The sequence below is a fragment of the Acomys russatus genome, chromosome 6, assembly GCF_903995435.1.
Source record: "Acomys russatus chromosome 6, mAcoRus1.1, whole genome shotgun sequence".
Lineage (NCBI taxonomy): Eukaryota > Metazoa > Chordata > Mammalia > Rodentia > Muridae > Acomys > Acomys russatus.
In genome coordinates this window covers 50,367,354-50,380,325 of record NC_067142.1, presented here as the reverse complement: position 1 = coordinate 50,380,325, position 12,972 = coordinate 50,367,354, and the positions used below count along the sequence as shown (strand labels likewise).

The 12,972-nt window shown below is 42.6% G+C and overlaps 1 protein-coding gene across 2 annotated transcripts in view; it reads left to right on the top strand.

The window, feature by feature from the left end:
• The window catches only part of Rgsl1 (regulator of G protein signaling like 1), a 62,756-nt gene that overhangs the window by 33,187 nt on the left and 16,597 nt on the right, over nucleotides 1-12,972 (top strand). For both annotated transcript variants that reach the window (XM_051147595.1, XM_051147594.1), the window contains 5 exons: nucleotides 867-969; nucleotides 5,991-6,184; nucleotides 8,486-8,603; nucleotides 8,880-8,991; nucleotides 10,730-10,859. In XM_051147595.1, coding sequence (XP_051003552.1) covers nucleotides 867-969; nucleotides 5,991-6,184; nucleotides 8,486-8,603; nucleotides 8,880-8,991; nucleotides 10,730-10,859 — 657 coding nt within the window. The remainder of the gene's footprint in view (nucleotides 1-866; nucleotides 970-5,990; nucleotides 6,185-8,485; nucleotides 8,604-8,879; nucleotides 8,992-10,729; nucleotides 10,860-12,972) is intronic.

The window sequence follows — 12,972 nt, the reverse complement described above, 5'->3', positions numbered from 1 at the left end:
AAATCACTAGATCATGTTCTTATTTCAAATAATAAGATGACCCTATGCCTGCCCTTGATGATTTATTCGGTATTTTTCCTCTGTAAAATTAAAGAATCTTAGATAGTCAAGGTTAACCTCAAATTCACTTTATAACCAACAATGACCTTGAACTTCAGATCTCCTGCCTCCACTTTGCAAATTACAGGCAAGGACATCATGTTGTGCTGGGGATTGAACCCAGAGCTTCATGAATGCTAGGCAAGAACTCTGTCAACTAAATGACATCTCAAACCCTCAAAGAGTTTTTATAATGGTGAGAGCTATAGAATCTATTATTTTTCAAAAATACTTCAATGCATTTCTTAGAATAATTTTTCTAGGGTAAGGCACCTATTCTGAATTGTGTGTGAGTTGCCAGAACACCCTTGTAACAGAATCCACATTCTTGGAAAGAAATGGTTTTAATTAAAGCAAGAAGTTGAGTGGAGTCTCTTTAAGTTGAGGTCAACAAACAGAGAGTTTGACGATTACAAAGTAACACTTCCAAATGGAAAACAGAAGTGTTTCCAAGAGGACAGCCAAAGTGTCAACAAAGATAGAATGCCATATGCATTGTGGCTGAATTAAAGAATCAAATTGGAAGGCAGGTGACATCTCATCTTCAGTAATGTACCAAGAAGTACAGTGGAATTGGTCATAACGGTCTCTTAGGAAGGTGGGCTCTAGGACTGATGGCCAACATGCATAGCTAACACACCTTGACTTGATGTCAGCATCCAGTTATCCAATGGCCTGACACAGTAGTTGTGACTAATGCCTGATAAATGCACCTTCTTATTCTTTCTTTATAAAATATTGTTACCTAACTTTGTGGTCTTTCTCAGATATCACAGTGGAAATTGTCAAGCAAGCAAAACATACACACTCACAAAGGAAGGCGTCCTTTGTTAAAAGATCTGTCCTAAGAAAGCCTTCCATAAGACCCAGGTAAGATGGGAGAATCTGACTACAACAACGTCTCTAGGAACAGATTTTTGTATGGAGGTTCCTAGACCTTTTTCTTTCTTTCTTTCTTTCTTTCTTTTCTTTTTGACTTTTCAACACAGACCTTTTCTATAGATCATAACCATATGAGCAAGACACTCTGCATGTTAAGTGCTGTATAGCATATATTACAAAGTAACTTCTTAAAATGTAAACTATGAGCCAGTTGTGGTGGTACACATCTGTAATCCCAACACTTGGAAGGCAGAGGCAGACAGATCTCTGTGAGTTCAAGACCAGCCTTGTCTACAAAGCAAGTCCAGGATAGCCAAAGCTACACAGAGAACTCTGTCTCAAACAGACAAACAAACAAACAAAAACCCCTTAAACTATCATAGACAACTTTTTAAACATTTTATATGTATGCTATACATATATGTAGGTATACATGCATGTTGATGGGCCCAGTCTTGTGCAGGTGGGTCACTACTGATATTGTGGGTGCACAGGTGCAACAGTCATGCTATGTTCAAATGACAGCACTCCCTCTCCATTCTTTCTGCCTTCTCTTCTGAGATGTTCCCTGAGCCTTGGAGAGGGTTGATACAGATGTTCCATTTCGGGCTGAGCACTCAACAATCACTTATTCTTAACACTTTGACCAATTATGAGACACCACATTAGGGTGTCACGATCATGGACACCCTTCTATGTTAGCCTGCAGGGATCTACTGTCCTCCACACTGTAGGTGAAGCGAATTTTATTTAACCCTTTCTCTAGGCATTTACATCGTTTCTTTTTGTTGTTGCTGCTGCTGCTGTAAATAGCACATGTACAGCAACTCGTCTAGGGGCATTAGGTTCCATCCTGTAGCCTCCAGTCTCTTACTCCATGTTCCTCCACTTTCCAAACAGTCTAAGAGTCGGTCTCTGCTGGGAGAAGATTCTGTGGCCTTCCCTGTAGAGGCAGCATCTGTCTTTCTCTCCACTTCTTAGCAGAAATTCCACTTAGAGATTAAAAAACTCTCCAAGTGTTACATGCGCTATAGGTCCCTGCTCTGAACCTGCATCTCCAGAGACCACCAGTACCATGTGCTACTTTCTAGTGCTGTATCCTTTCGGTAGGCTTCGTTCTTTCTTGACTCTTATTTTCTCTTGGGCCAATTTATTGATTTTACTCCATTTTTGTCTAATTGCTAGCTCCATGAAAAGTTCATCTCTATATTATGAAATCATAATAGTATATAAAGAAGACAGTCAAATCTTTAGAAAAATATCTTGTATAGGGAAAAAAATGCCTACTATAAACACTTGTTACTGTACAATTCACAAGTGGTCGCGAATCTTCTGTCTGTCCCGAACAGTCTGGATAAATCTTCCTCCCTCTGGCTAATGGAAACTGTTTCCTGACAGGCAGTCCCCTATTCCTCTTGATGTTCTAGTCTGTGCTAGTCACGGCGCTCTACTCAGACTACAGAGATACTTCCAAGTTAGTTGAACACGATTTATGATCACAGCTCAGGTCAGAGACACCACAGTAGCAATCCTTCTAAGCGTGTCTCTAGCCCTCATTCGGCGTGAGTTATTCCTGACCATATGCTGTGTCTTGAACATTCTAATGATATAGAAGATAATGGTATAATAGAATGCATACATACCAATAAGACAGCTCTCATCCTTTTCTATTTGTTGTTTGGTTGGTTGGTTTGGTTTTTCGAGACAAGGTCTCTCTGTGTTAGCCTTGGCTGTCCTGGACTCGCTTTGTAGACCAGGCTGGCCTGGAACTCACAGAGATCTGCCTGCCTCTGTTTCCCAAGTGCTGGGATTAAAGGCACGTGCCACCACGCCCGGCTTTTTTTAGTATTGGTTTTTTCAAGACAGGCTCTCATTATGTAGCCTTGGCTGTCCTGGAACTCACTGTGTAGACTAGGCTGGCCTTGAACACACAGAGATTTGCCTGCCTCTGCTTCTAAAGCCCTGGGATTAAAGGTGTGTGCCACCACACCCAAATAAAACAAGGATGGACCCAGTTAGCTATTTCGCTTGGCTTCCCAGAAGGCCTTAAAACTCTTATTAAAAATGAAAAGGATGGGGCCTTGAGAGATGGCATAGTGGCTAAGGGACTTTGTTGCTTTTGTAGAAGACCTGAGTTCAGTTCCTGGTACCTGCATGATGCTCACAACCACTAGTTTCAAGGCTCTAACACCTTATTCTGGCCTTTACAGGTACCAGACATACACGTGTTATCCAAAGAATCAGGCAAAAAGCCCATACATATAAAGCAACAATAAATACATCTTTAATTTTTTTTTTTTTTTTTTGTGGTGGATAAGTGCGTAAAATGCATTCAATAGTAAAAGTACAAAATGCACTGTGAAGCCCCTCAGCTTCTGTCTTGAATTACTACTTGAACTGTGTTATGTATTCTTTGGGCCTGGTTAATTTCAATGTGTGATTTTTTTTTTCTTTAATTTACACCCTTTTTACTATAGAGTTTAAAGTAAAATAAAAATAATGAAAAATATTTAAGAAAAGGCAGAGTGGGTGCCTTGTGAAAACACCCTGTGGGGAGCAGTGCTCTCAAGAATTACTCCTGTAAGTCAGGAGTTAAAGAAAACAAACTAGGGGATTAAAAAAAAAAAAGCAAATAAAACCATCAACAGCAACCGCCTGTGGAGAGTGAAGAGCCAGCGAGCGAGGGTGTATCCCAACTCCAGGGTTGTTTCAAAAGTCATACAAAACAAAACCAGGGGAGCACAGGCAGGCAGCAGAAAGAAACTGGTTCTGAGATGGCTTCTATTTGGACTTATCAAAAACATCTAAGAGATTATTCAGCAAAGTAAATGAAACTGTGTTTAAAGACTTGAAGGAACATGTGAGAGCAATCAGGAATCAACTAGAGAAAAATCAACAATGAGGCCAATTATAAAAGCAAGGAGGATCTGGCAGAGAGGTGCCTAACAGCTGCGTGGAAAGTCTGCTAGACACAATCAGCAGACTTAACCCGAAGGAAGAGCCGGGGAGCTGGAAGATGGCTCAGTATACATTATCTGGTCTGGAGGACCAGGATCCACACAGTAGAAGGAGCCAACTCCCTGTACTTATCCTTTAGGCTCCATATGTGTACCAGGAAACACCCAACACAGACAGAAAGACAGACATGGACACACAGACATACAAACACACAAAAATAAATAAGTGCCATTTAATTTTTGTTTAAAATCAGGATTGAAAACCAACCGTACATCGAGATTGTCAGGAAATACAAGGTCCAAATTCAACAGCTTAATGTAATAAACTCCTAGAAATGTACAGATTTCTAAAAAGCTGACTCGAAGACAAGCTGAAAATGTTGGTAAATCTATAGAGACAACAAAATAAAAAAAAAAAGTGGTGTTTTGTCAAGTGTAATAGTGCACACCTTTAATCTCAGCACTTGGGAGGCAGAGGCAGGCAGATCTCTGTGAGTTCAAGGCCAGCCTGGTCCACAAAGCAATTTCCAGGACAGCCAGGGATAGACAGTTAAGCCCGGTCTCAAAAATGAAAAAAAAAAAAAATGGATGTTACTCTAATTTTTTTATATAGCATAGCATGGGCAGTGGCACTGGAGCATTCCCATAGATATTTAAAGCAAAGACAGTACCAACATTACAACAGCTCTTTGAGGAAATAGAAGAAACCCTTAGAAACTCTTACTTATCCTATGAGGCCGTTGTCATCCTAACTCCCAAAACAGAGGCATCATAAAAACTGCTTCCCTTTTCATATAGACACACACAGCCTTAACAAATGGCAAACTCAAACCAGTATCAGCAACAACCAAAGTATCGTGTAGCGTAAACAATTGGAATTTATCTAAGGAATACAAGATACAGTTAACATCCAAAAATCAAAATAATATTCTGTATTAGTTGGGCTTCCCTAGAATGGCAGAGCCAACAGAATGAGTATATATGGTAGGACTTTTTTTTTTTTTTCCAAGAGTGTCTTATACAACATAGTCCGGCAATAGCCATCTCACACTGGAGCAGTTGACAACCCAGTAGTTGCTCAGTTCATGAGGCTGTGTACCTCAGGAGTCCCTATCTGGTGTTGAAGACCTGGAAAGTTATTCACTGGTCCTCAATTGTAAACCTGAAAAAGCTAATTCTAATATCAATGCAAAAATGCAGCAGCAAGTGAACAGAGGAGCTTGCCAGCGAGTGTGGCAAGGTAGGGAAACACAACTTTTTTTCTTTCATTTCACCTTTACCTGGGCTGACAATGAAAAGTACCACTTGTATTTAGGGCGGGCCTTGCCACATAAATCATCTGATCCAGAAAACCTGTCACAGGAGGGTCCACGTGGCTTACCTTTCTTTTTAGTCAGTTCCAGATCCAGGCAATTCGATGACAAGATTACCCACCATGAATGCCATATTAAATAAATGAAGTAGAAAACTTACATGATTATCTCAATTGATACAGTCTCTTATGCCAATTAGTCATAATTTTTAAAAACTTTCAAAATGAGAATAGAATAAAGCTAACTCATCCTGATAACCGATATCTATCAAAAACCTATTGCTGTTTCCAACACTAAAGCATACGCGTACATAAAGGAGGCGGGTAAACTGGTCAAAAGGTGGTTACATGAAGAGAGCATTGAATAATAACGGTGAAATCAGATGAGAGTAAATGTTCACTTAAAACTGGAGAGCGAGCAGCTAAAGATACAGCCGCACCATGCCCGTGGAAATGAAACCCCACAGGGAGCACAGCCTACTCAGGAAAGACTGTGAGAGAAAAGCAAAGAGGACTGTCGGTGAAACATTAGTTGATTTCCTTCCAGGAGCAGCCAGATGTGGTGGGGGCGCGCCTCGCTCGGGCATAGAGGCTATCCTGTGACTCGGAGGCGGGGTGTGTGTGTGGCGGGCGTTGGGGGTGAGGTGGGGAGAGGGGGGCTGTTCTGCTTCCTACTCAGAGCAGTCTCCGCGGTCAGTGTCCTTTCCCTTCTCCTAGCAACGCAATGCTCTGTTTTCCAGGAACATCACAGAGGTCCTCCTAAACATGCCACACCTTGAGTACTTCAAGGATTTCCTCAAAGACCGGAAGGCTGAAAGCCCGTTGCTGTTCCTGATAGCCGTACAGAAGATCATGATGGAGACCAATGAAAAGGCATACAAGACAGCTTTGGAAAATATAAGCAAGACTTACTTCCATGGCAAGATCCCTGCCGGTGTGCCTCTTTTTCTCCTGATTCTTGCTTCGGTTTCTTGGGAGAGAAAAAGTGTGGAAAATAACCCGACTCAATAAAAACCTCTAGAGAGAGCAGAAGAGGGGAAGAGCCACATGGGATTCATAATGAGCCTGTGAGGACGAGTGCCAGGATCAGTAGTGAGCCCAAAGCTGTAATATGGTGAAAGGAACCACCCAGGAGATATATTCATAAACACACCCATTCCTTTCACTTACTGTTGGAAATCGAACTTTAATTCCTGTAAAGCAGGAAATAAATGGCTTTCTAAACAAACAAGAAAAAAGTACAACACATTGAAGTTAACTAACTTATTCAATTAGTTGATTTTTAATGAAAATTCCAATTACCTAATCATCAAATCGGCTAACATGATGCTAGCTATAAGCAAGTGGGGATAGCCACGAAGAGTTGAGCTGAGCGGAGAATGGTCTATCTGACCACCACTCATAAATGTTGTCTTGTTTTCCTGTCTAAAGTGGCAGTGAACTTGGCCCGTGGAAATGCATCTTAGCTGGAGGTTGCAAGGAGAGTATTAGCTTGTAACTCTAGCAAAAAGGGGTGAGCACAGCGTCCCCTAAAGTTGTAGAACTGAGCTTCCTGCCTGTCACTGGGAGCAGGCAGAGTTTACATAGGCAGGAAGGGGCTCATATGTATAGTGGTTTTTCACTTGTTTGTTTGCTTGGTTTAGTTTCGTTTATCCAAGACAAGCTTATAAATACAAAAATAGGAAAGCTTCCAAAGTAACAAGTCTCCCTAGTTCATTTATTTGTTTGTTTTGAAACAGGGTCTTGCCACATATTCCAGGCTGGCCTGAAACTCACGTATGTAGCCCAGACTGGCCTTAAACTCCCAAACTTCCTTTCTGCCAAGTGCTAGGATATACAGACACGCCCAAGCTCAGCATGCCAGCTCGTAGGTGCAGTTCAAATGCAGTAGCAATAAGCTCAGAATCACCAACATTGCCTTGAGGCCGCATTAATGCAGTTATGAATAAGATGCTATAAAGCACTTCCCCTTGGTGTAACTTAGACAAGAAAGGACCAAGATTTGAATTATCTATTTTTATCCCTGTGTCTTGCACTGTCCTCTGTCTGTGGTCCGAATCTGAACCGGTGCCTACCTGAAGGCTGTCTTGCGAATCTGTGCCTGTGCCTGTGTGTTCCTGTGTATGGCCCTGGCAAAGGGCTCTGTTCTTTGCTATAAAACAGCACAGACACCACACCACATGGGGGAAGGAATGGGGTACTGTACAGAAGCCTTTAACAGACTCTGATTCCAACTGACCCCAGCCAACCCAGATAGCAAATCTATCAAGCAATATCCATACAGTGCTCCAACATTTATTGTGGACATTCATTTTATAAAAGCTGGTTTGGTCCTTTTTTTTTTTTTTCCTCAGCAAATGATGATCACAGCATAAGTACGCACATACATTCATCTTGAGACAGGGGCATGGGAGAGTATGTAATTGAAAGTTGCAACGACGTATTTGCTTCAGTTGTAAAAATTACATGGGAAATTTAAGGCGAGGAAGGTTGGTTGTTACATTGTTCTTGTCAAGGTGGGCTAGACAGCCCAAGTGTACAGCAGCAGCAATCTTAAGCCATAAGTGACCTCAAGGGACATTGTTAACTCTGGCTGTGAGGTCCACCCAAAACTCCTGTCTTTTAGAATGTAAGAGATATTTTTATCACAATTCATTGCCACATCTAAGAACTATTTATTTGCTGAGTTTCAAGATGAGGTCTATACATCGTTCTGGAGGGTCTCAAAGAGAAAAGAGCGCCCTGTGCGCCTCTGATATGTTTTCAAGTCTCATTGACAAACCCGCTGTCTCTGGACACAAAGAGTGCTGGGACGTGCTCAGCACTGATATGTGTATCTTGGACTCTCCTTCTGCATCCAATAATTGTGTTTTGCTCCTTTCCTCCTGAGCCTCTTTCTAAACTGAAAACTTCACCTCAGCTACAGAAAAGAATTTATGTTAAGATTTTATTTCCTTTTAGCTTTCATCTTTGAAATGGGACTAAGAAGGATAGTATTTTGTCTAAAAGCCAAACCAAACAAGCAAACAAAACAATTCCCCATAATATTTGAAATAGTCTTTGGAGATTTTCAAATGGTGAGGCCAGAGTGAGAACAGAGAGTCATGGGACTCTCACGTGAAACCACCAAGCAAAAGCAAAAAACAGAAATGACTCTGTCTCTCTCTCTCTCTCTCTCTCTCTCTCTCTCTCTCTCTCTCTCTCTCTCTCTCTCTCTCTCTCTCTCTCTCTTTAGAAGAAATGCTGCAGTGTGATGCTCCTCTTATCAAAGAAATTGTTAACATGCGTCACATTACCACCACCACATTGCTGATGCTCCAGAGTTACGTCATGAAATCTTTGGAAGAAAAGTGGTGAGCATGCTCAGAGAGGGTGGGGCTCCTTTTGGAGTTGCTTCCCGGCTTTGAAACGCCACATTAAGCCAACATCTCCCAGTCCTCACAATGTGTTGAGAAGGAAAGACAGACTGACTTTATATAAGAATTGAGCTAGCAATAGGAGTGCTTTTGAGTGTCTCACCATCCCCACTGTAAGTCCTGTGGGAGCTGACTTGGAGCAAGGCTACCTTGTGATGTCTCATGCGCTGTTGTTTTGTCTTCTTTGACAATTCTCAATCTGCTTTCTGGTAGGTTTAAAGAATACCAAGACATGTTCCCACCACGTCCTGTGGAGATGGACATTGAAACACAAATTGCCCCTAGGAAGCCCTCAAAGTCAGCAACGCACATACAGGAATTTCAGGTCAGTGAGGAGGGAGAGGGAAGGACATCACAGACGGGAGAGCCATTGTCCAGGCACTGTCAGCTGGACAAAAGGGTACCCCCCACTTGATACTATCACTGAAAGAATTACACTTGGGTGCGGGAGTCGTGTTATAAGACCCATTTTACAAACGGATCATCCAAGGCTCAGAATCACTGTACTGGGAAGTTCCTTTCTGCTCCACCTCTCTTTGGCACCAACTAAGGGATAGGCACAAGGGTGATGTACAGGGAGAGGATGAAACTGTCAGTGTTCTTGCTGCTCGCGCTCTTTCAAAGGGTGTGGATTGGCCACCAGGCCAAATGGTTTTGCTAATCTTTCTGCACTGAGATTAGATTGGTTAGACTGGATTGCACACCCAGTCACTGGCAGCGTCAGCCTCCCCTTGTAGTATGACAAAGGGTAGGTCTGGAACAAGTGTCCCACAGAACAGCAAATCGCAAAAAGACAATGCCAACAGTTGGCACTAAGAATGCCCATTTCCTTCTCCCAAACACAAATATCCCTCTTACCCTTTGCCCTATAAAAATAAAGGAATGGTACTCAGAGAAGTCTTTTCATGTGGTGTGAGGACGCGTACATGCTCCTTTAAGGAACCTCATGTTCAGAATGAGCTGGTTAGACAGAAAACATTGAGCCCAGTTCTATCAGATTCCAAAGATCTAGTTAAGATGTATCTGAAAGTAAGATTTAAGCCCAATACTGTAAACATGAAAATGTGCTGTTTCCACCCCCTCTCCATTCTCTCTGTTTTTGAGCCAAATCTGGCAGGGCGCTGTGGACGGTGAATATTTGAAAGAACATGTGTGCTGAACCAGTTAGCTTTGTTGTAATTTTCAGCCTTTCCAAGTCAGATAAAAGGAAACCAAAATGTTCTTACTGCCTGCTGTGGGCCACACACTGTGTTACACACACACACACACACACACACACACACACACACACACACACACACACACACACACACACACTAAGGCTCACCACAGCCCTGAAGGCTGATGTTTTCATCTTACGAAGAGACATGGATCAAGTAAATTGACCCAAATTACACATCTATAGAGAAGCTGGGCTCTTCCCTAGAAGTTTCTAGCCCTTAAATCCAGTGCTTTTTATTACTTCACCAGGGGCTCTCTAAAGCCACGTTTGCATTGGCATCCCCTCTCCGAGGACTAGGGTAGAGGAATGAGTGAGCACTCTCATAAAAAAGATGCTTTTTGGCTCAATGTATCAAATTTCCTGGAGGCAAATGAACCAGAGACTGCCTCCCAGTACCTATTAAAGGAAGGCAGACATGGACACACTTTCTTGTGTGTGGGGAGGGGGCAAGGGTGTGAGAATGGGGACCTGTAAATTTGTCTTAATGATTAGAAGCAGGCTCACTCCTTGGCTCTATTCTTTTACCGCTTTAAGATCTGCTGAGCCATCATTTCCTCCTTGTGAGCAGCAACAGGTCCTCTGTTCCTTCCGGTGATGAGTGCTGGCTTCTGCCGCTGAAAGACGGTGGGTGTGGTAGGAGTTTAAGGAAGTGGTTCCATGATGGTTGGAGCTAGACTCTTCGACCACTTAATCCGAGGTGGACTCATCCTTGAAACTGGAGCTCAAGAGGATCCCTGTGTAGGGATGAGGACCTTAACTGTGACAGACGGCAGGTCTGTGGCACGCAACAGGTGCTCGGTGACCAGGGGCCGTGCTAATGCAGCCCTCTTCCTTCCCCCAGAGGAAAGGGTGGATGAAGATGATCGGCTTCATCAAGAGTTTTTGCAAGTACCGCAGACTCATGACAAATCCCAAGATGCGGCAACAGTTTATAGATTTCATCCACCTGGAAATGTACAACAGCAAAGAGAGTGAGTCACTTCCCCGTCAGGATAGTCAGCCCCCTGCCCTAGGAGCTCAGGCTACTTGCTTTGAGCCAGGCCTGCATCAGCCACAGTGAACAAGAACAGCAGGGCTTGGGTGCCCAGGACTGCCTGGACAATGGCGCTTCTCAAAGAGCCAGCAAGTGTGGAACATGACAAAGGCACTTCAGCGGCCTCACATTTTAAATATAACATTTTTTTTTAAATTCCCTGAGAATTTTATGTATGTGTTCATTGTATAATTTTGGGTGTTTTTTGTTTGTTTTTCATTGTTGTTGATTGGGGGTTTCGGGAGATTTTTGATTTTGGTTTTGTTTTGTTTTGAGACAGGGTTTCTCTGTGTAGTCTTGGCTGCCCTGAACACACGTTGTAGACCAGGCTAGCCTCGAACTCATAGAGATCTGCCTGGCCCTGCCCCTCTGAATGCTGGGATTTAAGGCATGTGTAAAAGTAACTTTTATTCTCATAACTCAGTTGTTGTCCGTAAGGCTTTCTGACTCCTGCTAACCTAGGCCTAGACCTGGAAGCTTCTAGCCTCCATACAATCTAACCTAGGCCTAGAATGTTTTTAGCCTCTGAGATTTAACTGCTTAATAAGTTTGCCCTTGTTCTTTCTGAGCTCTGGGCTCAGAGCTCTGGTTCAACTCAGCTGTTCTGGCTCAAACTCTTCTCAAAGCTGACGTAATCTGGCTTCTCTCTCAGCTCGGAATTGCTCTGCTCTGCCTCAAACTAACTCAGCAATCTGCTCTAATCTAATCTGGCTTCTTCTCATTTTCTGGCCTGTTCCATCTCTGCAACCGTCTCTCTATTACTATCCTGGAAAAACTGCACCCTCTCTCTCTGAAAAACTGCCTCCGAAGTAGCTTCCACTTTCCTCTCTTCTCATGAGGTGGGCGTATCCTATTCTGTCAAATCTTCTCTGATTCGTCACCTTTTCTGCCACTCAATTAGACATCATTTTCAAACATGGGTGCTTTCTTCTACAAACTGACTTTACCTTCGTTTGGGATTAAAGGCATGTACCACCACACCTGGATCTCAGCTTTTCTTTGCCTGATACTCGCTCTATACCAGGCTGGCCTTGAACTCAGATCTGTTTGCCTCTCTCTCCTAGATTAAAGGCATGCTTGTATTTCAGCTAGATCACATAGACCTAGAAGGTCTTTGGATGTGATCTCTTGTTAGAACAGCCATGTTCTGAATTAACATTCCTCTATAGGCTTGTGCCACTGCACCCAGCATGTACAATCTATTTTGATCATTAGCCTCTTGTTAATTCCTCTCAGATACACTCCCCCTTCTGTACCCCTCCCAACTTTATGCATTTTGTGTTTTTACAACCCACCACGTCCAATCTGTGTAGCTTATATCTTCATGAATGTGAGGCCATCCACTATAGCACTGCCCTCTCACCAAAGACTCGCTTTTTATGAAATGGCTTCGTACTGTTGTTTACTGTAGTCTTTAAAAATATATTTAAATGTTTCCTGGCTATATAATCAATACATGCTATTAATAGAGGCAGCAAAATTACAAGAACATGTAGGATACAAATGGAAATCATCAGAGATAACACCACCAATGCTTTAAAGCATATGTTCTGGTAATATATACATACACATATATGTCTCTATATAAATTATATCTAACATATATAATCTCCATACTTTCCATTTTATTACTTACCATTTTCCTTAACATAGATTAAACATCACTTTCTGTCAGTACTCATATTTCTTGCCTAGCTTTTGACTGGCACAAAGTGTCCATTGAATTGATTTATTCAACTGCTTCTAATTCCATCGTTCATGACCGTTGCCGAGAATGCTGTAGGGCGCGCACTTCGCCAGGTAGGTGCTGAGACTTCAACGGTAAATATACAAACAAGGCTCTACCCATCTGACCTACAGGTTTTCTCCATAACTCTCTTTAAAGTGCCCACCACATGTTGTGGTCTGTCAGTCTTCCCATCCAAGGTGTGAACAGCTCTCCGATAACTGTCTAACCCCCAGCCATCCACCTCAGTGCCCCCTGGAGCCTACACCTGAAAACTTTGATTCTCTGCTTTAGCTTTCTAGTCTCCCTCCTTTGACCAAACTTT